This window comes from Dromaius novaehollandiae, chromosome 3, assembly GCF_036370855.1.
Source record: "Dromaius novaehollandiae isolate bDroNov1 chromosome 3, bDroNov1.hap1, whole genome shotgun sequence".
NCBI classification, from domain to species: domain Eukaryota; kingdom Metazoa; phylum Chordata; class Aves; order Casuariiformes; family Dromaiidae; genus Dromaius; species Dromaius novaehollandiae.
The window spans coordinates 36,787,844-36,815,830 of NC_088100.1; the positions used below are offsets into that span (position 1 = coordinate 36,787,844).

At 39.2% G+C, this 27,987-nt stretch overlaps 1 protein-coding gene across 4 annotated transcripts; it reads right to left on the reverse strand.

Moving 5' to 3' along the window:
* Positions 1–1,575: 1,575 nt before the first annotated feature.
* Positions 1,576–26,556, reverse strand: HMGN3 (high mobility group nucleosomal binding domain 3). Of its 4 annotated transcripts, none has more exons than XM_064508697.1 (6): positions 26,157–26,419; positions 11,108–11,158; positions 5,393–5,422; positions 4,546–4,593; positions 2,081–2,194; positions 1,576–1,962 (listed from the first exon to the last, which is right to left on the reverse strand). In XM_064508697.1, the coding sequence occupies exons 1-6, from the start codon at positions 26,169–26,171 to the stop codon at positions 1,831–1,833; spliced, it is 390 nt and encodes a 129-aa protein (XP_064364767.1). In that variant the 5' UTR covers positions 26,172–26,419; the 3' UTR covers positions 1,576–1,830. The 4 variants fall into 4 exon arrangements, with proteins under 4 accessions (XP_064364767.1, XP_064364766.1, XP_064364769.1 ...); XM_064508696.1 differs by lacking the exon at positions 26,157–26,419 and adding an exon at positions 25,485–25,615; XM_064508699.1 differs by lacking the exon at positions 11,108–11,158 and having other exon boundaries at positions 2,081–2,191; positions 26,157–26,556.
* Positions 26,557–27,987: the final 1,431 nt, after the last annotated feature.

Below are 27,987 nucleotides of genomic sequence, written 5' to 3' on the forward strand. Positions count from 1 at the left end.
AGTTCATCATGCAGAGAACAGCTTCCTGTTTTCCTTCTTTCACTGTAAAAAGCCTATCACAAGAGTAGCAGCAGTGCTTAATGCAGGCCTTGACTACTACTCTGACTAGCATATAGTTTTTTGTATTCAATCTTAAAAACGGAAGAACTGTAGAGAGGCTTAGATTTTTTTCTTTTTTTAAATAAGAAAGGAAGGCAACTGGAGATTTCTTCCCAAAGAATAAAAAGAACACTAGGTCAGGCAGCAGTCATTTATTTATTGACTTAAACAAGCAAAAGTATCCTCAGACATAATGGCCACCACTCGAGCAATACAAATCAATGCTACTGAAGAACAGGGAACATCTTTTCTCTCACCCCTCCCACCCCAGAAGTAATAATAGAAATATCACGATCCCTAGAAAAAAGAGTAAGAAGGAGAAAAATTATCAAAGATGCTTAGAATGAGCCAAAGAGTTGAAACATAGATACTAAAAATCATTGGCTAATTCACCATATTGCCACAATCACCTCAAAAATATCTTTCATTGCTCCATCTCTACCAGGTACCAAATATATAGTGCTGTTTAACAGCAATTTCAATATATTAACAACTGTCCTCAGCTGAAGCAGAACAGCAACTACTAGTTTATAATAAATTTGAGGCTTCAGATAGAAACAAGGATTTCCACAGAGTAAGATGCAAATCTGCCCTAGTTAATGAAAAGGGAGTGGGGGGAGAAACAAAGCTGCTCCTAATAGTTACTGTACATCTGTAGCAATCAAGCAATTCATTCTCTGTTGATATCTCACTATAGACACAATATCCTGACACACTATGGCAACTCTACTCACCCTGTGACAGAGTATCTGAAGAAATTATTTAAGTGCCTTAATTCGTAGGCCACTGAAAATCCCAACCTGCTACTTGTGTGGTATTTTTTAATCAGAGGTCAGCAAAAAATAAATATAAAAAAAAAAAAAAGCAAGCAGACTGCATGCAAAACACACCAGTTGCTAAATCACTTAGTTTTCCTTGTAATAGTTGAAAATATGAGTAAGGCATTCCTCAAATTTTGAGAAAATATTAGGAGGCTGTAGTTTTGCAGGCAAGGAAACCTTTTATTTTAATCCATTAAAAGAACCCAAAATAGTCAGCAGGTGGCCACATCTATCCATGTTTCATTAAAATCACATAAACCCTAAGTACAAAAGCACCACTGATTATTGCTCTAGAAAAACTGCATGAAAAATTCAAATACGCACAGTAAAAACGTCACCATATGCACAAGACTTCATTTCTTAAAGCAAGTGTATGGAATGCTGATCCAATTTTACACATACCTTGCAATATTAATTTGATATTTATATTACTTGGCAACAATGGGAATTTCTAAAAGCACTGTTATGAGAAGGGAAATGTTCATATACAATTTAATATGTCAACTATCATAGTCCTAAAAAAATTAGCATTTACAAAATACTTGATAAAAATATCTTTTAAAAGTTGTCCGAGAGGTACATAAAATCAACCCAAAATTCTCATGATAATTCATTCGTTCTTGTCACCTACAGATTCAGTTTTCTGAGCCTGTGAAGAGGAAAGAAAAAATTTAATTACTACAGTAAATTGCTATTATGTATACAAATACCCACACTACCCTTAATCCTGCGATTATTTGCAACAGCTCAGTTTCAAACCTACGTCAATATTACATTTACACAAACAAAACAGGTACATACACACACTTCTCATAATTTATTGGTCCCAGCTTTTCAAAAGCAATACAAGCCTTACCTGTCAGCTTCCATTGTTCATACTGAAAAGCACCACACTACTATCTGTTTCTATTCACTGCACACATGCAGAATGCTCTACCGTACCCTTAACTTTCACTGTTTCAATCTGCCCTTTTACTGACAGTGTGCTGGGTGGGGCACCTCTGGATGTTGAAACACTAACAGTTGAGCGAGAGATGCGAATCTGCAATAACATTATGGGCAATAAAAAGAAACATTATGAACATGCTATCAATGTCTGAAAAGCTGAATAATTAAAAAAAACACTGATTCAATCAGCAGGAGGTATGTGTGGAAAGTACCTCTTCAGCTTTATTTTCACCATTTTCAGATGGTGTAGTACCTTCCTTTGCAGCTTCTTGCTTTTCATCCTTCTTCCCTTTAGCACCTTTGTTCGCCTTTGTTCCAGGTTCCTTCTGACAGAAGATTAAAAACATGGGCATAGTCTGTATGAGTAGCCAGCATCCTACATCTTTATCAAAATCCCTTCATATAAACTAAAACACAAATCTTGGCAAGCTGCATGTGCTGGACTAACACAGAAATTCACCTAAGACTACCTGGAAATTTTCAATGTACAGAAGTTATGCAGACTGTCAAAATTTCCAGAAAATGCTGATGTATGCTTCTTCATTATTTCTGCTAATTTACAGGGATACAAAAACCCCTCAAACTTTTCTGGTAAACTGATTAAAACAGAGGTATATAAAAAGGTATCTGTATGAACAATTACAGTAAAAAAGCTTAACCCAAGCACAAACAACACACTGCTTGTGTAACAGCACTACACTTTTGATTAACATAAAATATTGAATTAGATTTTTAAAATTAAGCATTTTTGTTGGTTGTCCTTTTCTTAGTTTGGTAACATCTGTGATGTTCATTTCACGTCAATGAAAAACAACCAACATATTAGAGAGGCAAACACTGATAAAATTCTATTTGCATCAACAGAAAGCAGAGACTTTATCAAAAGGAACTATTCTACCATGTACAATTTCATTTGGACAGTTGCTCTTAAACAATACAACCCACATGTTGAAGTCTTATTTTTATATTATTGCATCTATGGATGTATTTAGGTTTGTGATCTAAGAGCATTCACGGATGAGTAGAACAACAGGTTAAGGATTTTAAGTCTTACTTGTTAAAAATGTAAACTATGTTTGAAAATTTTACATTGGTATTTAAAGTAGCTCTGATAAGCACTGAGATGATGTTCCATGCAGTCATTTGCTCCAAGTTCTACGTGCAAAATGGCAACAATAGCTGTGAAGGGGGATATTAAGGTCAGACTCCCTTTGAATCCTTTGATCACCACCTTTCCCTCTACAGGAGTTGGGTGTATGGCCTGGAGCTGTTAACCCTAGTTACAAGGCAGTCTGAATTACTCCTCTCACTCTTGAACTTCCACATTACACACCAGCTCCAGTGTGTAACTGAGATGCTTATTGTTGGTTTGAGTATACTAACTCTTCACATAGGAAAGAAGGACTTGACTTAGTAAAACTGTAATTTGCAAGCTCTAAACACTAAAAACAAACCACCAAAGACACAGCAGATTTGGGATCATTAGCAGGTTCAGAGTACACACTTCCTGATTTTTGTTAGGAGACCAAGATTAATATACTCCTCAAAAGGCAATACAGTTAGAATTTAGAAAAAAAAAAAAAAAAGAGAGAAAAAAAACAGATTGTAAAGTTGCTTAGAATTTCATCATAGAGGATTCCACACGCCTGAAATAAGCCTCAAATGTCTCTCATGCAACTTAGACTCCATAATACGCAGCTCATTTTACAACATGTACTGAAAGTTGTAACATCTACCACATTCCATTCTTTATTAATACTCTTTTTAAAGAGTGGAGTAGATTTATTAAACTGTTTCCACGAATTAAATCAATCAGGATAATTCATGAAGTCTTGCTGAATTTATCAACTGCGTTATTAATAAAATGTTCCAAGTCGCAGAGTTACACATCTATACGTGAACCTCATATCCTGATACTTGCCCAACTGAGATACCAAAACAAGGACTTGAAAAATGTAAGTGTGAACAGGGCTACACTCAGTTTCTTCCAGTATGTTTTTTTTTTCTCCCGATAAAGCAATTGTTCTTATTTAGCATTCCCCTTGGGCCCAAGTAAATCTGCATTTTCTGAAGTATGTGATTTATATGCAGAAATCCTGAAAAGGTATTTCAGACACTAATAAGATTTTAATTTGACTGTAACTGGCCTAGTAAACCAAAACCACCCAATTTAAATATATTTAATTTCACCTTTAATTATAATTGCACATTCTCAGCAATGGCCAGGCTTCAAAAACAGGTAAGAGCCTCTCACTATTAAATGAAGTACCATCCCTCTAGTAAAGCAAACAGGATGGCATGGAATAATCTCAAATCCTATTCTGGGAATTGCTAAATCCCAGGTACAGCTAACTTAAGCAAACCTGTAAATTTCAAGAAAAGTGTGGAAAAGGGAAAGATTCTTCCTAACGTTGGTATTCACTACAAACTAAGATAGTCTGCATATCAAGCAGGCAAGACATTTTGTTTGGCCAGCAGAGGCCAGGAAGGGGTGGAGCAGAAAGAGAGTGATACAATTTTTTTTTTTTTTTTTTTTTCCCTGGTTAGGGGTGAAGTGGGGGGAGAGCTCATGCATCAGAAATACTCTATGTGAATTGAATTGTTTGCAATGCGAGGAGAAAGTATAACCTGGTTATTATTGATTATAGTGATAGCAGTTAAAAAGAAGAGTATTTACCTTAGTGGTTTTCCTTGGTTTAGGTTCAGGTTTTGGTGGAGCAGGTTTCTATAAAACATTTTTAGTTGCATGATGTATTAAATATATTACCAGTAGCCAGCCACCAGCCTCCGCACAACAGCTTCTACCCACCCCACAACAGCTTCCCTTACTTCCTACTCATTAGTATGCACCTAAAAAAAGATCAAAAAACCTCAATGAGCAAATGAATCTCATCACTGTACTTGCACCCACTTCTATTAGCCCACTTGTCTAGGAGCCAAAGTAATTTGGGGGTCATTTTAAAAGTCAAACATGCAAATTAGAAGGAACTACTTAAAAGCCTGTCAGATAGATACCTTTGCTAAAAGAAAGTGCTCACAGTCTTTTCATATTGCTACATCATTGAAAGGCTCTTCCACTTTCTGAGGGGTTATTTTGTTTACATGTCTGTACACACACACATTGCACAAACGTACTAGAAAAGATTTAGCATCTGCTTGTTCTTGTGTCCAAATCTAATAAAGAAGAGGAACTAAAACCAAATACTAGTAACTGCATCAATCAAGCCCTTGAAGGATTGCTCTTACTCTTTCATAGAGACGTAGCCACATTTCCACAACCTGCAAAGGTACTAAGTCAGTACTATGTGTAACCAGAGAGAGTGCTGTACTGAAATAGGGAAATGCATCTTTTTATTAAAATAACCTCCGGAAACCAACAGAACAAAAAACTCTAGAGTTAAAGATGTCTGTAAATACCCTTTGGCAAGAAAAAGATTGAACCAAGCAAAATGCAACAAACCTGTTTGGTCTGAGAAAGCACGTGCCTAGAAAAGTATACATCAAGAGGTGTTACACATACTTACAGCTGACAATCTTGCTGATCGTCTTGTGGGCTACAGAAAAAGATAGAAAGAAAACATTTATAGGCTTACAGCAAATCCTACCCAACTCCAGATAATATCATTTCATGGTGACAGAGTAAATAAAATATAGCCTACCAAAATATGTATCTGTATATGTATCTATTAAACAGAACCCAGGGCTTCCTCATTTTGGACCATCAAAATTTTAAAGGGACAAAGTGATGTGGATATAAGTAATGAAAACGGTTCATGAACTATAATGCCTAAATCTACTCTCAAATCTATCAGTGCTTGTAGTTGTAAAATACTATTTTTAGTACCTCTTTTACAAGTACTTCTGAGTCCCTTGCTGCTCTATGAAAGGTTCATAAATACAGCAAGTTTAACTACCAGTACACAGGACACAACAAACCTTTGTCAAAAGCAAACAAAATACTTAAAATGATGTTTATCTAATCTATCGGATGTTATTTTAATAGCAGGTAAAAATTTTCTGATAAAAAAATCAAAGTAAAGTTGTTATCCTTTCCTGGAGGATATCAGAGTGCTAACAGGTCAAAACAGGAAATGAAGGATCCCTCTAGTCCCACAGTACCCCCCCTCAACTGCATCTGAGAGTCCATCTGCACAAAGACAGCTACAAGATCAGAAGGAAAATGATTTTTTGCGTTTAAAGACAATTATAAAAAGGAAAGAAGAAAGTCCAATATTCTGCTTTTCCTCCACTTCTTCTCTTCATTACCTCAACATGCCCTCCTAATTAAATTTGATTTCACTTTGCTCTTTTTCATAAATCTACTACTGAAGACAAGCAAGTGTAGAAATAGTTGTAAGCTCATTAATTTGTTCACAGTGTTTTTGTACTCATTAAAACAGATGAGTCCATGATCCAGTTACCCAGCACAGTTATCAAACACAGTTAAAATTTGGTCTATGCCGTAAAACTGGAATCACATTTGTAATCAAATAAAGGTACAACTCAACTACAACAAACATCCAACACAACACAGCTTAAAAAGTGAAACAAAATTATCTTTTTAATTATGTATTAAGCATTTAAGATGGGCTGAAAAAACATGGCCCCACATATCTCTTGCAACAAGGAAAAGCTGTTTTTAATATCTGAAGAATGCAGTAAATTCTATTTGTTAGAGCCATATAAGTATTCTTAGGGGAAGCAGTAGGGAATAGTTCATATTTGGGTCCAGCAAAATACAAGTCATGTCAGAAAACACCTAAAGATATTTTCAACTATCAAGTATTTATGGATCATTAAGCAAAAAAAAAAAAAAAAAAGGAAAAAAAGAAAAGAAAAAAAGAAAAAAAACCCTCTCCTTTCTTGTCAATTTAGAATATTAATCATTTGTTAAGCAGCCTAGCATCACTTTAAAAAAAGTTAAACACAGCATTTAACTTTGTCTGGAAACCAAAGAACTCCTAGCTCAAGGCATCTTTCACAAGTCTGTTTTCCTAAAGGAAGATTTTTATCCCACAAGCTTGGGTGTTAAAATGTTGCAAGTTAGCATCCACTTTTTACAAGATAGCATACTGTCTTAGATCCAAATTGTAATTCCCCACCACCACTGTTCTTACTCCATGATTGATTTTATATAAGATTTGCACTATGTAAGAAATTCTGCATAACCTCCCCAGTTCTCTAAAAATCCTTCAAGGTTTACTTGATTCTCATTCAGGGTTTGTATGTATGTTACGTTACCCGATTATAAGGATGGAACTATAGTTAAGCCAGGAAAGGTCACATTTCTATGTACTTTTGAAACAAGCCAAACCTCCTTCTCCCTCTAAACAGCTGTACTAAGCCAGAATCACCTACTGCACCCAATAATCTATTTAACACTGCCCCACTAGCAAATGCTTAGGGAAAGAGTGTATGAGATGGAGCAGACACAGAAAGACACTCTGCACTTCCCTACTGTGCCAGCTGCTGACAATCTACAGTTGCGCGCTTTCCATTCTGCATATTATATCCACATCATGTTTTTAATAGTCCCAGATGGACATTTTTTTCCATGAATTTGTCTGTTTGCTTGAAAGTGAACTCATTTACACTTTCAGTTTTCACAATATTCTGTGACAATGAGTTTCATAGTGGGATTACATGTTGTGTGGAAAAAGAAACAAGAATCAAACCAAACCAAAGACAAACTCCAAAAGTAAAGCTCCAACACACACACACACACACACAGTATTTCTTTTGAACTTGTTACCTCTTACTTGCACTGGATTCCTCTTATTCTTGAATTATGTCAGTAAAATCATTCCCTAACTGCCCTTCTCTATTTTGCTGATGAATTTATTATCTCTGCAATATAACAACTAAAGAATCATAGAAATGCAGCTTTTTCATTAAAAAGCTGCTCTATATCCTCTGTTCATCCCACTATCCTTTGTACCTTTTCAATTCCAACATACCCTTTTTAAGGGAGAGCCATTTAATAGTCCCCATCTAGGTGCACAATGCATTTATGTTGTGATACAGTGATGTTTCCCACTCTGTTCTCTATTCAGTCAGTAATTTTTCTCTGTTCTATTCACCTTTCAATTATCAGGACATTTTCTAAGAACTATCCACAGTGATTCCACAATCTCCCTCCCAATTAACAGCTAATTTGACCATCATTATGTCTTCCCCTGCCCATGTGTATTAATTTGCATTTCTCTACATTCAATTTCCACTGATATTTCATAACCTAGTTATTCAGTGATGTCACATCCTTCTCAGTCTCTCTCACTTCTGACTACCCTGATGACGTTTTGTAAACTTCAGCACACTTTGTAGTTTCACCAGTAACTTCTCTCCTAGATCATTTAATGAATACATTCAGCAGAAAAGCTCAAACACAACTCTGTCCAACACTCCACTAACTCTCCTCTATTCGGAAAACTAACTACTTTTTCCCTAGTCTCTTCTCATATCTTCATCTGTTACCAATTTTAAGGTCTTCTCTTTAATCCATGGTTTGTTAGTTTAAGAACCTGGTTGGAGAGCTTTATCAAAAAGTGTTTTTATATCTAAGTACATTGTATCAATTGGTTCAACCTCTTCCACTCACCTGTTGAATTCTACAAAGAATTCAGATATGTGAAGTATGACTTCTCTCTGAAATCTGTCAATTCTCCTGTTATACATTTGTCCATATCTACTCATTCTACGCTTTAAAAAAACACCTACTTTTATAAGTTAGACTTATGGTCTTTATTTTCCCAAATCTCTTATCTAAAATCCTAAGAGCATATTCATTGCCTTCAGTTACTCTGGTACTGAGGCCAGTGCAAGCATCTTAATGGTTTAGCTAAACAGTTTTAGCCCAAATTCGTTCGGCTGTTGGGTGAATACCATCTAGTTCTCAGATTTGTTATTATTCTTTTTATGCATTTGTTAAAAAAAAAAACAAAAAACAAAAAACAAAAAAACCTAAAACCACTTCTGCTCATACTCAATTCAAGCATGTTCTCCAAACTCTACATGCATAAGAAAAGGCTCCACTGTGACAACCTCCCTAATAAGTCTGCATAGCAGAAGTTTCATCTAGCTACTGTATTTCAGCTTCACATTTGACATACTGGATGTTTTGCTCCTTACCTCACTATTTTATATCTGTACAAAAATACCTTTAAAAATAATGATTTTCCTTTATTTTCATGTTAAATCTGTCTGGGTTTTTTGGGGGGGAGGGTGGAGGCCCTTTTGAAAAACAGTATACATTTCTTCAGGCCTCTAGGATGATGTATTACATAGCCTCTCTGCTGCCTGAAATCACTAAATATTTTAGCTGTTCCTTTTAACAGGCTCTCATTTTTAATAAAATTCCTTTTCTTGACATTGCATCTTAACATTGGGGAGTTTATTTGGACTTACATTCCCACAATGACGATGAACCAGACTATATTATGGTCATAATTATGGACTCTCTGACAACTGTCTTTTTAACTGGCTCCTATGTACTACTGAGGACCAAATCAGGAGTTGATTATCCTTTTCTTGGTCCTTTGACTTGTAGCTCCAGGAAGCAAGCATTCCTGGTTTTAACTTTTTAGTCTTTTAATGCCTTAGCAATGCATTTCTCAAAACTGCTCTTTGCCATTGCAGATGCAAATTTTTATGGCTTCTGTTTTTTGGGGTTTTTTTCCCCCTGTAAAAACGTAGAATTCTGACTTCACTGTATGTGCCATTCAGAACCTGCTAGTCTCCCTCAAATGTTTAGTTTAAATTTTTTGAGAATAAAATTCTTCAGTGTCATCCACATGGGTCTGTTTTGGTTCAGACTGAAGCCCTCCTTTCTGCCTGTTTCAGCTGTTCCAAAAGTTCCCACAGTTTCTAGTCTAATCGTTCACCATTATCCTCACTTACTAAGCACCACAAATGTGTCTGCTGAGACTATGTTCGTTCATTTTTTCTGTAGTGTCCACAGCCACTATTATCTCATCTTGACTGAAGACTACTCCAACAGCTCTTGTATTTCAAAGAGAACAGGCCCTCCCCAGAGAGGGGATATTTCTGCAAACCTCTCTGTCTTCCTTCTTATATTAGCATTCGGGTGTCTTAAATATTCAGGGTAAGGAACCTTTACTTTTCTGTCTCTTGAAGAAACAATATTTAAACTTGGACAGAGGAAAAAAATCATTTAGAGCAAAAAGATTACATTTTTACTATGATTTAGTCAGCCTTTTCATATTGTATGAAACTAAGAAACTAATCGGTATACTATCTTCTAGGAAATTCCACAGGAAGCTACAGAGATACCACAATCCATTCTTCTCAGACCTTTATACTCACCTGTTTTCTTTGTGATTTTTTTTGTAAACATTACTATTTTTTGAAATATTTTGACATTCCACTGTACCATTTTCTTCTGCCTGAATGAGCATCAACCAGCTTCTCAGTTCAGAAAATGTAAGACTTCATTAGACTTTTTTCCCTGTTCAAATATGCCCAAAGCTTTATCAGAAGAGCAACTAACTGTTAATCTGTTTGAATATTCACCCAGTCTTTTCAAGGACTTGATTAAACTTTGTCAGCTACAAAAGGTGACAATCTAGGAAAATTAATCCTCAATACTTCTCCACCTCTTTTCTTAAACTCAGATTAAGGGCTGTGATAAAAATCTAACAAACCTTACTGTACTGGTCAAGGTACCACCAGCTGTCCACCTCGCCTTTTCTGCCAAAAGTTAACCGTGCCCTTAATGCAAATTCGGATGAAGGAAACATACCCATATGTCAGCTGCTCCAGTTTAGAATCTGGTATCTTAATTCAAAACACCCTTCCATCAGCCAAATAAGCTAAGAATAGTTTTGAAGTAGAGTGGCTGAGGTGTGTGCATTAACTCTCTTCTGCCAGCTCTGCTAGAGAATGAGGTAGGCAAACACAGTTCCAGGCAGTAACATGCTAAACTGTTGCTGTGAGGTCCACCAGAGTGCCTCTATTAAAGCCCTAAACAGCTTCTGGAATTTGTCTTATGTACCAGCGAGTCCTATAAACCGTCAGTGCACAAAAATCAAATTATGCCAAATAAGCTACAAATGTGGCTTACTTCTGGTTTTAAACAAACCATCATTATTTCCACTGAAAACACCTCACTAGAAGTGGCAGAGTAGTACATACTCTTTTGATCTGCAAGACTTCAGATCTCCAATTAAATAATTACATGCCAAAATGAATTTAAAAAAAAAGAGGGGGGGGAATATACTTGCCTCTTGTTTAGTTACTTTTGCTGCATCCTTGCCTTCAGCACCCTCTGGAGACTAAAAGAAAAAAATAAGTCAGTGCTTTTATTACAGATTTAAAAGCATCTGGCCAACAGCAAAACACAGATGACAGTGAAGATTCTTCTTTCTATATGTTGGAGCAACTTAAAGAAGCCTGGCAAATTCATGTTAGTATTTACAAGCAACATTGTGCCAAAGCCATTCTAGATTTTCCAAGCAAAAAAACAAAGACTGATTATCACCAGGTATGTTCATAACACACAGCATCCCTCAGTGATTCTTCTAGCCAATTAACTAGAAATCCCTGAGAAATTTAGCACTTTTCTTCCTAAACATGAACTTCACTTGTAATTAGATGTGATGAGATGAGCCAAAAAGCACAGCACTACTGAAATGAATGATTTCCTTATCCCATTTATTCCTCTGATGACTCAGGCTCACTCATCTGAAAGCTTTCAGAATATCTTGCCCTCATCACATCTGTTCCACCAAAACAGTTTAAAAAACAAACAAACAAAGAAACAAACAAACAGTAAAACACCAAGACTTTGACAGGACAGTTAAGGAAACATCTTCCTTCACAAGAAGAAAGTATCAACCTGACCATTCTAACTCTTGTCTTACAGAGGTGCAAAGAAATGCTAGTTAAACCCAAACACAGCTAAAATCAGGCTTATGTTCCAAGTCCTTTACTAACAAGGTATGTTACTTTTCATTTTGAAAAAGACAGGATGTCCACCTAGGGGCAAGCAACCATGGAAAAACAGCGAGCAGTAGCTACTAGAGAAGTACAAAAAAAAGCAGGTGTTTTTAAAAGTCATTTAACAGGTAGGAGAGAAGGCAATTTCATTGTTGTTTTGCTTTTCAATCAGTAAAGGAGCAGTAGAGGAGTTATGTTTTCTTTGCTCTTTCCATTTCAGTCCTAACCCAAACTTTCTACAGGGTTTTCACTGGAATTTCTGAGAGTTACACAATTATGGTTTGGAGCAGAGAAAAAGACTGGCTAGTTTGCAGTGGAGTTGCCCACTGCCTTCTCCTGTCATTGGGCTCTAACATACCTACCAAAAAACAAATACTCTTCAACCACCCACCAGAAGACAAAACTTGGCTTTATGACTGTGTGCTCCCCTAACAGAAAAGCAGCGTGCCACAAAAGCAGCTGGTTTAAAAAAAAAAAAAAAAAAAGCCTAGGGACTGATCATTTAAGTAGCTAGAAAACGGCAGGAAGTTAAGTAGCATTGAGCAGAGTACAGCAACTCAGAATAGCAACACAGGCATCCAAAATGGAGCTTGACTGTTCCCTAAGGTAACTCAGTCTCACCAGCCTCCTGTGGGATTGTTTTAAGTTTATATTCCTAAAAGCCTTTCTGTTTGGTTACTAAAGAGTTGCCATAGCTTGATGGTGTGATGCTGGGAGCATGAAAAACCATAAGCAAAACAAAAACAAGTGGTTCCATGATCACTGGCAGAAACAAAGCTTTGTTTCCTACAACTTCCCTCTTCAACACACAACGTCATACAAGCTCCAAGTTCAACTTTCCTGTAGTTTGGGAATTCATAACATCTGTCTTTCCTATAAGAATGTTCTCAAGTCTAATAAACCTGCACTGCACCATTAAAGGGAACTCCAATAGCATCTTTCCTCTACTGGGCACCTATTTACATGGAAGTTATCTTCAGAGTTTGTAAGTCCTTCCTGAAAGCAGCCAAGAGGATCAGGATTTATAGGAATAGGGAACAGAAAGACAGCATGATTCACTTCCTTAGGCAGCCAGGGTAAAAACCTCATCAAATGAATGAAGCTGATTCACATTCCATGATCAGGGTATTTTACACTACTTCACTTTTAGAAACCTTAGAGCTTTGAAACAGGGCTAAATCATCACGAGATGCTGCTATCACGTGCCAGCAGCTTTGCAGTAACTGCCCAGGAGCAAACTCTCATCCTGCAATACTGTACAGTTAACACACAGTAATTTGCCCCATTTTCTTTAGCAATAGTGAAAGACAAGTCTCTTACATTTCTGGTACATAGGGCAGCCTCTTTTTAGATATTAGTATTACTGCTTGACAACACATTTTAAAAACCTCTCATATAGCCAACTGCAGAAAAAATTAACAATATGTTAAAATATTCTTAATTCAAGCACTATATACAACATATTATATAACATACTTCAATTAAGTTAGCTAATTAGCCCAGAATTCCCTCTCAAGCTGGAAAATCCAACAGCAATTACAAGCGCTAAAGAATTTTTTCTGTGGAGAGACTTATACATTAACCACCTCAGAGATGGGTAACAGTAGCAAGGGGTTTTTACATGCTCTCATTCCCATCTCAGACTCCATCCCCCCTTTCTTCAATCACTACATGTTTAGGCAGCCTGAGGCTGGGCTCATCCTCCCAGGCCCCTGGCTCTCTAGTATGCTGGCAGAGCTGCATGGGAGGTCATGTCGTGAATAAGATAATTGATCGAGCTGAAAAATAGATTGCTGCTTAAACAAATTTATAAATATAATTTAAAATATAAATATATTCTACTACTCCAGCAACATCATTTTACTCTACAGCTGCACAAACAATTGAGCCAGTACAACCCACAGGAACAAAGTGGCACCGGGCTGTTGCAAGCAGCCTGGGACTCCTTAAACTAATAGGAACACCAAAAAACATGCACGTCAGAAATACGGCTGCAGTATATCTGTTGAAAGAGGAATGGAAGCTTCCTCTCCCCTCCAACTAGTCCCGCTCATACATTCCAGCGAATCCTGGCTGGTTTGAATCTTTGTGCTAGTTTTTCCCCTCTTTTCCCCAGGGATCAGACAGATTTATACATGCATGTCACACGCAGTGGCCATCTGCACTAGCAGTTGGAAGTCACAGGACTTTTATGTGGAAGTCACCAAAACCTTGAAGACCTTGTTCCCAACTCTTCCGTAGGAACCCTTCCTCTATGTTTTGTCCTGGTGAAAAACTACTGAAGGAACTCTGGTTTCAAAGCAACTGAGCTTACTAAGTAACACATCCCCTTGGCAGGTTTTTCCACATGATGTAATGCTATGGCTCACCGTATTTCACATGACACCCTGGTCACATTAAAGTGCACTCTGATACTGTGCCTTACAGCATAAACCAGCCAGAGACAGGACTGTCCACCCTGCAAGTTTCGTGCAGCGGAATCAAAGCCCCCTGGAGCACTGAGAAGGATGCCTCAACTTTATTCCCTCATATACCTGTATTCCCTCACATACCTGTATTATAGCCATGAAGTAGCCTCTACAGGCCTGCTGTGTCTAACTTCATATGGATGCCAGCAAGAAATAACACAGATAATAAAAAACAGAGAAGAACAAAGGTAACAGTGACTTTTTTTCCCATCAGATAGGTACATAGAGGTCATAGCAAAGGAGTTGACTGGCTAACTATAAATATGCTTTCAATATTCAAACTAATGGCAGGTTTTAAGTTCAGACGACTATGCACTGTGTCATATCTCAAAGAGCACTACATATTGGCAGTAAGATTGTAAAGTAAGCAGCAGCTAAGCTTTGTAAGATCTGTCAGTTTTGCATAACTTTTATATCACAAGATTAACCTGGAAGGATGTGTGCAAGATTCCCTGTGAGTATCATCAATTAGAAATTTTTAAGGGACACAACAATTTATTTTTTTAAAGGGACACATCTTGAAAAAAAAAGTTTTGAGAGAATTCGAAAACCAAAGGAATATTAAAAGTTGATCTTGTTTATATACACAGGTTTTTAGATTTCACCAGTTATGAAGTCTAAATAGGAACTGGTGTTTCTACATGTGGTACCTGCAGTACCAATACCATAGAAGAATTAAGTTGAAATCAAAAAACTAGATTGTTTTAAGGAAACATTTAATAGAACATACATGCAAGTTTCCTTTATTTGTCTTAAGCCTGGACCACCCGGTAGAGACGCACCACAAAAGAAAAAAAAAGCTTCAATTTTTCTAATTAAAACCCTGCAATATAAGCAGGATGCCATATGAGTACAATAACACAATTCTAGTATCTACAGTTACTGATACCCATTTGAGAAATCCAACAGCACTTATTTGAACTCTCAGTGACCAGCTTCTGGATAAATATTTTGTTTGTACTTAAATGAACAGAAGCAGTGCATTAAACGCATGAAGAATGAGAATACAAGTAGGTGAGAAGTAACAGTCAGTATAGAAGGTTGCAGGTAAAATGAAATAAATCGTTCATTCCTTGAAGGATCTTATTACTAGCTGATACTCAACACCTCAGCTCTGAGAGGCCAGAAATTAATCTTCCCATATCCACACGAAAAGCACGAAAAAGCAGATTCCAATTCCATTATAACTACCACATTAGGAAGAGGCAGAAAGCCTTAACCTTCCTTGCACATGAGTATTTTCTGTAGCGTTTCCTCCCTTCTTTGCAAAGTGTTTTGTTCAGCCACATTTCAATATACTGCCTGCAATGGGATTTGCCTGTAGATACTTTCCTGGCTCAGTATTCTAGCTGAAATTTCCATGATGTAATGATGTAATGGAGGTCAATCCTCCAACAACTTTTCTCTCCAACCAAAATATGATAGAAGTTTGCAACAAAACCACAGTGGCCAGAAAAGAAAAAAAGACATATAAAGTCCTAAGTCTTTTTCAGAATTTACCGTACTGTTCTGCTATAATTTTCCCTACCATCACTTCCCTTCGAGTATTATCTACTGCATTTCAGATAGTTTAAATTTTAGCACATAAAAGCTAAGTTTGCTGTGAGTAGAGCTCAGTTAAAAGCCAACAGAGCTGCATTACACTGAATTTAATTCAATACATTGTTTCCCCATACCTGCTAGATCTTCTAATTGTGTCTGTCTTCACAACAGCTCTGAATTTTGTGCCAGGTCACAAATGTAATTAAAATGCTGTTTACTTCCTGTTTTAGGTTAATGAACACGCTATATGTTAGCTAATTGAACATCAACCAACTCCTGTGACACCCTTCTAGCCACCAGATCTTCCAGTATCTTATCATTAACCTTTGTTTATAGCTAATTCTTTGATCTGTTTTCAGCTGATACAACAGTGCTCACTACCAAGCCAATATGAATGAACTTTGCAAGTGATTTAATTCTCTCTATTAAATTCTTTATAAAGCCAAGTATTCTTCCTACTAAGTTCCTTCATTTATCCTTTTCTACACAGAGCCTGATCCAGAAAAAAAAAATGATGCATGCCACTAATATCAGAAACAAGTAATTCCACCAGAACCACTTACGAAGTACAAAGTAAATTTTTAATACCCAAGCTGTTTCCCATCTTTTTTCTTCCCTGCTTCTGAGTTCTACAGTATAGTCTTCCAGCAATTTTTGAGAGTTCCTCTATGTATGACTTAAGGGATATACGCTTTTATAGAGAGAGATATATAGATATGTTATATACATCTTTATATAATTTATGCTTTTATACACACACACCTATAAAATTGATGTTATACATATTTATTTTTATATAATTTATGCTCTATGTGTGTATATATACACACATAATATATGTATACAAAATTTTGAGGTAGTAAAGGAGGCTGCAAGTCCCACGTTCCAAAGGTTTTTTAAGAAGTATTTAGAAGCTCTGAAACCTGCATTACATACCAATTCCCTCCTGCTCCAGATAGATGCCTTTTCCCGAATACCCAATTATATTTGATTACATGTATTAAATCCAACATATACTCTCCATTACAAAAAAAAACTTTAAGTCTGCATAATATTTCAATCTTTCCTGTTAAGAAGTATTGCAAGGAAATATTAGACAAGATTTTTTTTTTTTTTTTAGAATTTAAATCTCTTCATCTCATATCTATTAAGAGCAAAATATTTAATTTTTTAATCCTTTAGGGGGAGAATGTCAAGATCATGAAGTTCTGAAACGACAAACTGTACTTAAAAATTTAAATATAAAGACCATCATTAATATCCCCTGGTATTAATATGCAACTGGGAGGAGGGGGGAAAAACAGGAAAAAACACAGTTCCTTATGAAAGTCTCCATTCTTGCTTAGACTTTCAAGACTAACAGAGCAAGTGGTTAACATGCACTGGGTTTTCAAAGAATATATTAAAAAAATAAGACTATAAACAGCCTGACTATAATAAAAATTAGTAGGTTCAAAAAACAAAACAGCTAAGTGTATTTTATTAAATTCAGTAATTCTTAACATGTAACTCCAGGGACCTCTGTGTTCTTCCAAGCAAGAAAGAAGAGACAGAAATGAAATTAGGTCTGCTGTATTTCTAGATATCTAAAATCAGTCAGAATAAATGTTTCTCCAAAGGGGAAACTAAATTCCTTCATTGTAGGTTAAGATTTTGCTGTTCCCACTGAAAAGAGCTCAGTAGTTGACCAATATAATTTAAACCACATTTGTATTTGATGGGACATTTTTAAAGTCTCAAAGTTGCTTTTCCTTTCACTTTCACCCTATTTACCTGGGAGAGCTGTCCAATTTTGATTGGGCCAACTAACTTAAGAAAATAGAGGAAAGACCTTCCAAATTTCTCGTCCCTGTAGTCATTTTTTTGGAATACATTATCTTTTATCTATAACTGAGTGAAGGGGCAAGAACAGTTTCTAGAGACTGCTGCTTAATTTGCTTAGTTTTTTTAAAATCAATACTGTAATTCAAAATTAGACAGACAATTCCCCATTTATACACTGAAGTAATTAGCTGGATTTTGAAAAATACAGATCAGTCATGGCAGTAGTGGTTGCATAGTGCATCTGAAATCTTTCAGCTTCCCCTCAACTACAAACTGGAAAACTCAGCTAGGTAATGAGTAAATTCTTCTCTCAATATTGCTTTATCATTTTACTGTCACCATAAAATAAAAAAGCAGATTCAAAGAATATGATGAAATCCAAGCACAAATAAGATTATTTCTGTGGCCTAACGCTTTCAAAGGTGGGTGCCAATTCTGCAAGTGAGACTAAGTGAATACTCATGCAAGCATATATGCAGAGCCAGAGTTTTAAAACTTTAAAGATTAGGTTCCTAAATCAGTATCTAAATAGAACTGATCAGATGTGCAAAACAACATCAGCACAAAGTAATTCTGAAAAGAGCAGAAAAAAATATATTTTATCTGCTTAAAAATGGAGATTAATTTTAGACAATATTTTCAATAACAGCTGATTTCTGAAAATAGCCACCTCTGACAAAGAACAGTATCCTGAATGGCTGAGATATATAGTTCCTTCCCTTCCACAACATATAACTTTGATAAAAAAACACAATAATCTGCTATGATAGAAAAGAAACTTTGTTGTTGTTGTTACAACTAATTGGTGCTATGGAACATCAAACCTCTGAGAGGAACTAGAAAACACAGCAGCAATAATGCTGTCAGACACTCAATTTCCACCTATGGAAGCACCCTTTGCCATCACTAACTCAGATAGCATTAGGACACTGCGGACAGCTAAGTGGGAAGGCAGGAATCCAGAGTGAACATACCTGAACAGTCCCAACAAAGCTAATGTTGATGGGAATATATGCAACCTTTCATCCAGATAGATCACAAAATTCTTTGGAAACATTACATTTCATATTTGCAGCTTTCACTGTTACCAAGAACACCACTCTTTACAACAGGAAGACCGAATCTGCATCTCCGTATCACAGGAGTAACTGATTGAAAATTGTTCACTTCCAAAGACACCAGAGGAAAAAAAGCTCAACCAAACAAGCCCAATGCAGGGTTGGTGGGTTTTTTAATCCATAACTGTGCAAGGACAGAGTTTGAGCACTTAGTCATTGTGATGAGCATCACCTAATGAACTAAAGAACACCCCTCTGTGCACTCAGAGACTTTAGGGCCGATCAAAGAAAGGCTGTCTAAGGTGGCCATTTGATGAATGCCTAGCTGACAGAAGTTGTCATGGCTGCTGCTTAGAAGCCATTCTGCTTTCCCCAGCTAATCATTTCTGCCCCTAAGCCAGCTGGACTCTTTGTGCCCATGTTTGGGAAACCAGACTGGTCTGAATGAAAACTACCGCAAACACGTATGATACCCCACAAGCTGCATCAAGAGTAAGGACAGAAAAAGTTGCTGGAATTGCTTCTTTTAGCCTGTATATGCCTGCTTGAAATATTTAATGAACTATAGTCCTAGTAGTAAAGTCCCACACTGTGAACTTCACTGACAATAAAAATCGTACAAGAGGATCCTACTTCTGCATATACCCAGTTGCTTATTCCCAGCCCTACTTCCTTCTACCAGGTTATCATCACCTGTTAGCTGTGCCGCTATGTGGCATCTCTAAATAGGATCAGTAAAATGATCCAGGATAAAAAAAATGCCAAAATGATGTTTAAACCTGTTGAGTCAGTAAGATTTAAGAGGATAATGGCTTGAAACTTAGGTCCAGCACCTGAAAACACCTTTTTAGCTACAGGACCATAGGATAAACCACTATGCTAACTATCTGCAGTTAAAGAGAGAAAGTTGATGGTAGCCATTATGATCCTACAAACTATTAATTTCCAAGGGGTGCAGTAATCTGGTTTACTTGCACCCTACACAGAAGATGCTACTACAATCACTTCAAGCAAAGTTTAACTTCATACAACTTATCTAAACAAGCATACACCTTAGAACATAGCAGGCCTATACCCAACTACAGCTTTGGTATAAAAAAAAAAGCAGAGAAAGCAAAGTTTTTCCAAGTAAAATTGTAGAAAAGCAGCCTTAAACCACACAGCATATACCAGTTACATTCCATTTATGTATGTTGAACTTCTTTGTTTATGAAACTTAACAATACTGATATTCTAGAATACAAAACAGTATTATTCTCATTGGTTTGTTAAACTGCTATCAAACTTATTTTTGATCTCCACCTAAGGGGAGGTACTTTCCTAAAATCCCTGCACGTAAAAAGATTACCTGCACCTTGTTGTTTCTGAACTAGGAGATGATGACTTGTAAAGCAGATTGTATTGGTGGCTACAGTTCATCACATATCACATTTTAATGCATAAGGCATCATTATGAATGACTTGATTGATAATTTGGTGAAAAACTAACAATAGAAGTACACTTTAGGTTGCTCATTCATTAATTCCAACTGTATTCCAGTGTGGTCTAAGAAGAAAATTTATGTACATTGTAACCAATTGTTAATAAGTGGGTCAGATTTTTACAAGATTATGTAAAATGATCAGAAACATTTTAGAACTATAAAAACTTGGTCTATGAACTTATAACCTTCATAACTCTAAAAAAGCCAGTCATAGCTAAAATGATATAATTAGCTCTTCACAAGCTATTTTAAAGCATATCTTTTATATTAAATGTAGACAAATACATGCTGCATGTATTTAATAGCCCTGCAACACCACATTGCAATGAGGCACAGCAGCATTACTCATGCATCTTTTTTCTTCAGTGCTACTCAACTCTGTTACACTGTAATATATCCAAGTGTACCATACTCAGAAAGTTCTGGGTTTTCTTTTTCCACTTCATTTTTAATTGCAAGATGTAGACCCTTCAGGTTAGTCTGGTCATGTTTATCACATGCCAACATTTCTTGGAGTAGCTTTAGTAGGCAATTTTCAATTGCTTTAGATATGTCAAAGTTTAAAATTCTCAGCGATTACAGACTTAGAACCCATGGAACAACTTGTAAAATGAAAAGTGACAAAACAACGCCTTTTTCCCCGCATACTAGAAGACCCTTGCAACCTTTTCTTTTAAGATGGAACCTCTATTCTGTTTGCCTTGATTGAAAGTGCACGCACCTCCGACTGCGCAGCAAACATTTTGCCTTTCCTTGCAAAGGATGCCCAAAGTGGAAGCCCATCTGAAGACCGCTACTGGCACATTAGCTAGGAGTTTGTCAAAGTCAGGGGTACCTCAGTAACACAGATCCAAAGACAGTCTTTTTCTGCTGTTGCCTAGCCTTTTTCCAGTATTTACTGAACAGCCTGCCATTGATCTAGAAGAAAAAATGGGAAGGGAAACTACCTTTTTAGAGCTCTGACTTCTGCCCTTGCCCTCATGTTGCACAGCAAAAAAGGAGGAAGCAACCAGCTTGAAATGCAGGGGGAGTTTAAGGGAAAGTTTGGAGAGAAAACAGGGAGAGAATAGGAAGAGTGAGGGGACAAGGGCATAAGGACTTGCTACTGCCCCTCCTCTCTCTCTTCTACTTAAGATACAATCACCTGCAGACCATGAAACAGAACACAATTCCCCCATCTCTGTGTCCCACTGCTAACAGAGGATACGCTATTAGCCACACTCTGGGATAAACTGAGAAGTGCCTCTGCTACAGACCCAAGAGCTTCCAACCCCGCTGATGACCCTGAATGGCTGGCTGCAAGGGTAAGAGCAAAAAAGGAAAAACAACAACAACAACAACAACAAAAACCCCACAGGTAGTTCTATATAATGAAGCTTTCCCTGTCGAGTAGCTTCAAAATGAAGATAAATTTAGGGAGAGAAAAAAAACCTGCTACGTTACATTCATACCACTATGTTAAATTGATGCAAACCCATTAAAATATGGGAAGTGTTAGCAGCTTGGGCTGCACAGCACTATCTCATATTGCTGTGTTATGACCACTACCTCACATACTACTTTTCCCATGAGATCTACACCTCATTCTAGGGATGAAACAGTGACAGCTACAGCAGACAGAGCTGTGATCTGCAGGACCCATAGCTTCGTTAGTTAATTGGTGTTTGACTGCATACAAGTTGCTTTTAAACAGCCATTTACTAACTGCAAGTTCCTCTGTTTCTGCGTGTGCACTATGAGAAAAGATGACAAATTTGCAGAAGTAATAACAACTGCATCACCCTGAGCACGGGAGGTGCTTATGGGGGCAGGGGGAGTGGGAGGGAATCACATCAGACATCTTAAATTGAGAATCCAGGTTGAAAGGACCTTTCCAACAACTTGACCACTTATCTCTGCATCCCAGTTCACTATCAGTGGAACAGGCACAACATTCCTCTGAATATTCAAGACACTTTGGAAATGCTGACTCGAACATGAAGCATTTCACAAACAACTGGGTTCAGGTCCACAGAAAAACCATAGGTGGGATTTAACAACTCTACGTTAGTGCAAGTTTTGGATGATGAAAAGTTAGAGATGTGTCAGGCTACATATTTAACCACAAGGATTAGAAAATACATTGATTAGATACTCAGTTGGCAAGACAAGTAATATGGAAGAGTCCCGTGAAAAACTATTATGTGATTATGTAATTAAATGCATTATGATAGAACAGGGCTAAACTACAGCACCTCCCAACTTCTACTAAAGGATTTATTCAACCAAATAATCAGAAGTTTTGTTTTTATATAGTAAATATACTCTGCTATTCTCTCCCACTTTAAAGAAAGTGAGTTTGTATAATGGAACAGGAATCTGCCACAGGTGTTACCTCTACTACATTTCCATAGCATCAACTCTACTGCAGAAGCTAACATGCCCGACTACAAAAAGCAGGCGAATAGTCTGAAGCGGCTAATTAATCATTATATTTTTCTGCTCTGAAACACAATAGCAATATTCAAAGATGTTATTAAAAAAAAAAAAGTGGCAACCAGTCTTTGCATCTGATTCAACTCCAAGTGTTTTCAAAACAACAGGTGAGGTGCAGGCCTCGTTGCTCAGTCAGATGGATCATTCTGGAGTATAACCCCAGCTAACTCACAGGCTCCCTGTTCAACACTGGACAAGTCACCACTTGACCTTTTAGCATCTCCCAGTGATGGTGCACACACTGTTGAGAGCTGCAAGTACTGTTCATCTTGATGATGATCACACTAAAGCTTGTACATGCCCATGCATGTATGTGACCATACCATGATTCTCCTTGTCATTAGGGAAAGGATGATTTTTTATTCTTTTGTAGTGACACAGAGACATTTTTACTGGGGCTGTTTCAAGGTCAAAGAGTTTTCCAATATGACCCAAGAGCTAATTCCAGCTAGACAGGCAACAAAACAAAACTAAATGCCCCAATCCATTTCAAGGCGTTCACTATCAACACCACAACAGATATCCTAGTCTATCCCACACTGGTATACCACTCTTCTTGTGAAAGGCCATGTTCACACCACAACATGTTATTACAACAGACAAAGCATGCAGAAGTCTGACAGAAAGAGTCCAGAGTTCAAACTCTCTTTATTTTAGTGCAGTATCTGACACCATCTCAACACACAGTAAATTCTTGCTTCCCGCCACCCCCCCCCCGTTAACCTTGACAAGCGACTAATGAAACACCAGTACCATAGATCACATCATTTGTAATGAAAAGGCTCAACTACTGACCTAAGTTTACGTAGGGAAGAAAAAAAAATGAAGATAGAAAGAAAAGCAAACACAAAGGATCAGCCTGTTTAGATAACTAAGACATACACAGAAACAGGTAAAGGTGGATTCTCATATATAGTCTACATGTCATTTCTGCAAAATTATTATTTACTTACTTACTTACCTACCCCCATAATTGTGAAAATCTCTTGCTTTGGTTTTTGAGGTTTATTTCCTAATAAAACCTTTGGTGTTAATAGCCTTTTTAGAAGTTAGAAACTTTGCATTAATAGAGGAATCCACTAGCAGCTGCATGAAACAGTTTGTCTCTATGTGGAAACTGAGTGGTGTTAATAATTACTCAGCTATTGCTGTATCACTATCTTCTCACTCTGTGGATGTTACTCTGGAATAAAACTGACTATTATAGAATAGTTATGGCTATTCCATTTTTCTCATAACGTGAACCCATCAGTTGTATAGCTTTCCTAGAACCACCACTTTCCAAAACCCATAGTTTCTATATAATCTTAAATTTTAACTATGTTTATCCATACTACGCTAATTAAAATTTACTGAATAAGTCTTCATACTCATTCCTTTGATCACATGCATAATTTTTCTTTTTTCTGATGGCCTTCTAAAGAGAAGATATTTTTATGTACTTATTACTCAAAGATAAAGTGAAATGTTTATTAACAGAAACAACAGACAACAAAAACCAAGGGCTACTACAGCTCTACCCTGTTTTAGGAAGGACAGCCTGAAACATTATCAGTGGTGTGAGAACATTAAACGGTAAAGGAAACAGGGTGGGAAGTTTGCAAGGTTTCCAAAGTAACCTTTAAAGTAAACCACAAAGCATCCTGTAGGCACAAGGCTAATTTTCAACTTTTCCTCATGACAAGCAACAGCACTGAAAGAGCAGAAGCATGTGAGGCCTATACGAGAGGGCAACGACAGAACACCAAGGGAAAAACTGCTCAACATTCCCTAACTTCACGCCAAGTCGCCCCTACAAATGCAACCAGCCCTATGGGTGTATCCATTCTCACAACCAGAATCAGGTTAGTTCAGATTTTAACTTTGAATTAGGTAATTCAGTAGCATGCTTTACATTTTGATACCACCCATAAGGACTTGGGAAAGGATGAAAACTGAATGCCTAGCTGCCTGAAAGTCATTATCTACTGGTAACTTCAATAAAACAGATTTCAGCCCCAGTCGAGGCATGATGTATTAGGAGGTCATAGGTGACATTTGGGAAGTCTCCAACAGTATAAATTGCTTTGCCTTGGTTGACCTAGTTAATATTAAAAGACTGCAGCTATTTTTTAAATAGCATGTATCAGTGTCGAGGCTCTCATTACACTCAATTAGCAACTGCAGAAGGAAGGAAGTTCCTGACAGGGATTTCCAACAGGGCCTCAGACCCTGGGGAGCCGGGTGGCCACCTTCCTCGGCCGCCTCCACAACCCCTCGCCCTGCACCGGGCAGGGGCAGGTTCCCCCGTCCGCGCTCGACCGCCAGCGCTGCGAGTGCTCCCCGAGGCCGGACCGGCGCACGGCGAGGCGTCCGGGCTCCAGCAGGGAAGGAGGAAACAACAAATCCCGAGCGCAGGCACCGAGGGGCCGCCCGACCCAAGTTTTTCCTCTCCGCTTGGACGCAGCTGCCTCCAGCCCGCCCGAAGGTGCCGGGAGAGCAGGCGCGGCCGGCGGCGGGCAGGGCAGGGCAGGGCGGCGCGGCTCCGGCGGGCCCCCGCGGGCGGCAGGGAAATGCGCCACGGGGCCAGCAGTCACGCAGGGGCCGGCGGCAGGCGGCGGCGCCGGGGCGGGAGCCGAGCGCGCTCCCTCCGGAGGCGCCTCCCCGCCACAGCGGCTGTGGCGGCGGGCGGCCTCCCTCCCCGTCTCCCCCGGCCCCGCCGCCCCCGAGGCGGTTGTGAACTCCGCCGCCGCGTAAGCGGATCCCCGCGGGCGGCACGGGGCCCGGCCTGTGCAGGCTGCTGTCCTGATTGACACCGGAGTTGGTACATACGGGTCTGTCACAGGAGGCGAGGAGAAGGGTGTAGTTTGTTTTAAACATGGCTTTTCTCTCCCCTCCTTCTTCTACCTTGGAGCCATCGCCGGGGCACGCCGCGAGGCGCAGCGCGGGCGCCGGGGGGCCGCCCGGCCCCGGGGGCAGGCGCCCCCTCCCCGCCTCTCCCCACAGCCGCTCGGCGCCGGCTGCGAGCCGGAGTTTGCGAGCAGGAAACTCCTCCCGCCGAGGGCCAGGGGCGAAGCCGCAGCTGCTGCAACATTTCTCTCCCCGGTGGCGGGTTGGGGGGGGGCGGAGTTGTGGTAGCGACTTCGCCCCCCCAGGGACGGGGGCGACACCTCCCCGCAGGGCGCGGGGAAAGTAAACAGGCGGCGGGGGGTGGTAATGGCACGGGGATCGGCGCGGAGGGGCGGCCGGGATTTGCAACAGGCAGCACAAATGCCTGGAGTCGAGAGCAAGCCGCAGGCTCCGAAATAAAACACCAACGGCCCAGGTTTGAAAAGCAACACCAGCTCCGCGTTTCGAAACGCATAAATATACACGCGCACGCATATAGAGATTTTTTTAAAAAATCTACTCGTTCCCAGCGACCTCCTCCCCCTCCCCCCCCCAAAAAAAATTAAGCAGGAAGGCACAAAAACAGAACCAAACACAAGCCGAGGGGCGCGTTACCTTTCTCTTCGGCATAATGTCCCTGCTGCGGGCTGCAAAAGTAAAGCGATGAAGGAAAAAAAAAAAAAAAAAAAAAGATGAGGGAAAAAGAAGCGCTCCCGCACAAGCGCAGATCCGCCCAACAGCGGCGGCGGCGACACCGGAGTCGCTCGTGCCCGCAGCTCTGCCCGCGCCCGGTGCCCGCCGCGCCGCCCCCGGCGCCCCGGCAGCCCCCACCGCCAGCGCCCGCCTCGCCGACGGGGAGGGGAGAGCGGGGCAGCCCTGGCTCCTGATTGGCTCCCCAATTGTGTCGCGCCCCCCGCTCCGGCGGGAGCGGGCTAATCAGGGGCAGCCCGCGCGGGTCAGAGGCCGGGCGCGCGGGCGGCGGCGGTTGGGGCCCGCGCGAGCCCCGGGCCCTGGGCTGGTCAGCAGGCGCCCTCCGAGCCCGCCCGCAGGGGGCCTGCAGGCCTTGGCTCGTCAGGTGCTGCGTCCAACCGTACTGAGGTTTTTAAAGCGGTTGGAAGGCAGACTCTAGGTCTGAGTGCAACTGGCAAGTTGTGAGCAGCAAATAGCATCCGCTCCAAAAACTATCCTAAGATAGTATTTGCTAACATATGAATTATTTCAACCTGTTTAAATTTCCGTTCACTTTCTCTTCCTACTAGTTCCAACTTCTCCCTCTCTAGTGAAATCTACTGCTGTCTTTCCCCATCATAACCATTCTCCTTTTTATTCCTTCCCCCCCCCACATGTTTTAAATCTATTCATCCTCCAGCCCTTAAATAACTTACTTATTTGAAGTCTCCCCTTTGCATCCTCTGTTGAATTAACAGGAAGACAATACACTGATGGGAAAAACACTCCATGACAAGGTTGACTGCAGCCAGTCAGTTCTTCAGTGAAGCCAAAAAGCCAACAAGAAGAAAAAAAAAAAAAAAAAAAAAAAAAAAAGTAGAACTAAATCCACAGATTTGCCCAGAGGTTTAGTCATCTCCCTTTTAGCCAAGAGCTTACATGGTTAAGACACTCACAAGGATGCAGGAGCCCTCTTTACCTGAGGAAAACCTTACCTTTACCTCTCGTTCTCCTACAATTATTTTGACTACCAAACTGTAGAATCCCTGGAAGTAGACAGAGGTTAGATTCTCCCATTGACATTGTTTCAACAACTTTGTATTAATAATTAATTGGGGCAGGAACCCAGCTGTTTTTGCACTCAGTTAAGTGACCAAACCACCAAGCTGGAGAGTCACACCCACTTGTTTGTGTGCTACCTCCATACATTTTTGAATAGTTTGTATGAAGTGGTATGGCTCCACATAGAAAGACCAAGAAACATCCACTTCAGCTTGTCATGTTAGCCAGCAGTAGGTATCTGCTGATCAAGATTTAGTCCAGCCTTAAATAGTGTAATGCCTAAATATTGATCAATATAGGAAGGAAGCAAGCAAGAATGACTTATTTGCTTAACCTTGCCCTAATTCTTTGCTCACCTGATCTTTAGCTTTTGTCTCATGCATGCTTAATTATTTATGGATGATAGGACCAAGCTCTACAGCCTCACTGTAGCCCATCTCTTCAGAAAGGGAAACCGCAGCCAGGCCTCCATTAGTACACAGAATGCTATGGAGAGGAGGACAGAACACAGGTGCAGTGATTAATTTAACCATAATATTTCCTCCTATGCCACGCAGCAAATTCTGATCAAGTCCATCTCTGACTGCAAAACAAAATAATTTTTGGAGGACAAAAATCATTAAAAAATTCAATTAGTTCTGTGATTACCTTTCTCCTTGTTCTAGTCAATGCTTGGTTCATGTTGTCCCTCTGTTTTTAGACCCATAGAATAATT

What these genes read in the sequence shown, in the direction of transcription:
- HMGN3 (XM_064508696.1), bottom strand. Translation starts at nt 25,532, where the DNA reads ATGTTTAAAACAAACTACACCCTTCTCCTCGCCTCCTGTGACAGACCC. An exon ending in TCGCCTCCTGTGACAGACCC is followed by an intron (nt 11,159 to 25,484) that starts GTATGTACCAAC and finishes TTTTTCTTTTAG; the next exon opens with TCTCCAGAGGGTGCTGAAGG. An exon ending in GTGAAAATAAAGCTGAAGAG is followed by an intron (nt 1,963 to 2,080) that starts GTACTTTCCACA and finishes ATGTTATTGCAG; the next exon opens with ATTCGCATCTCTCGCTCAAC.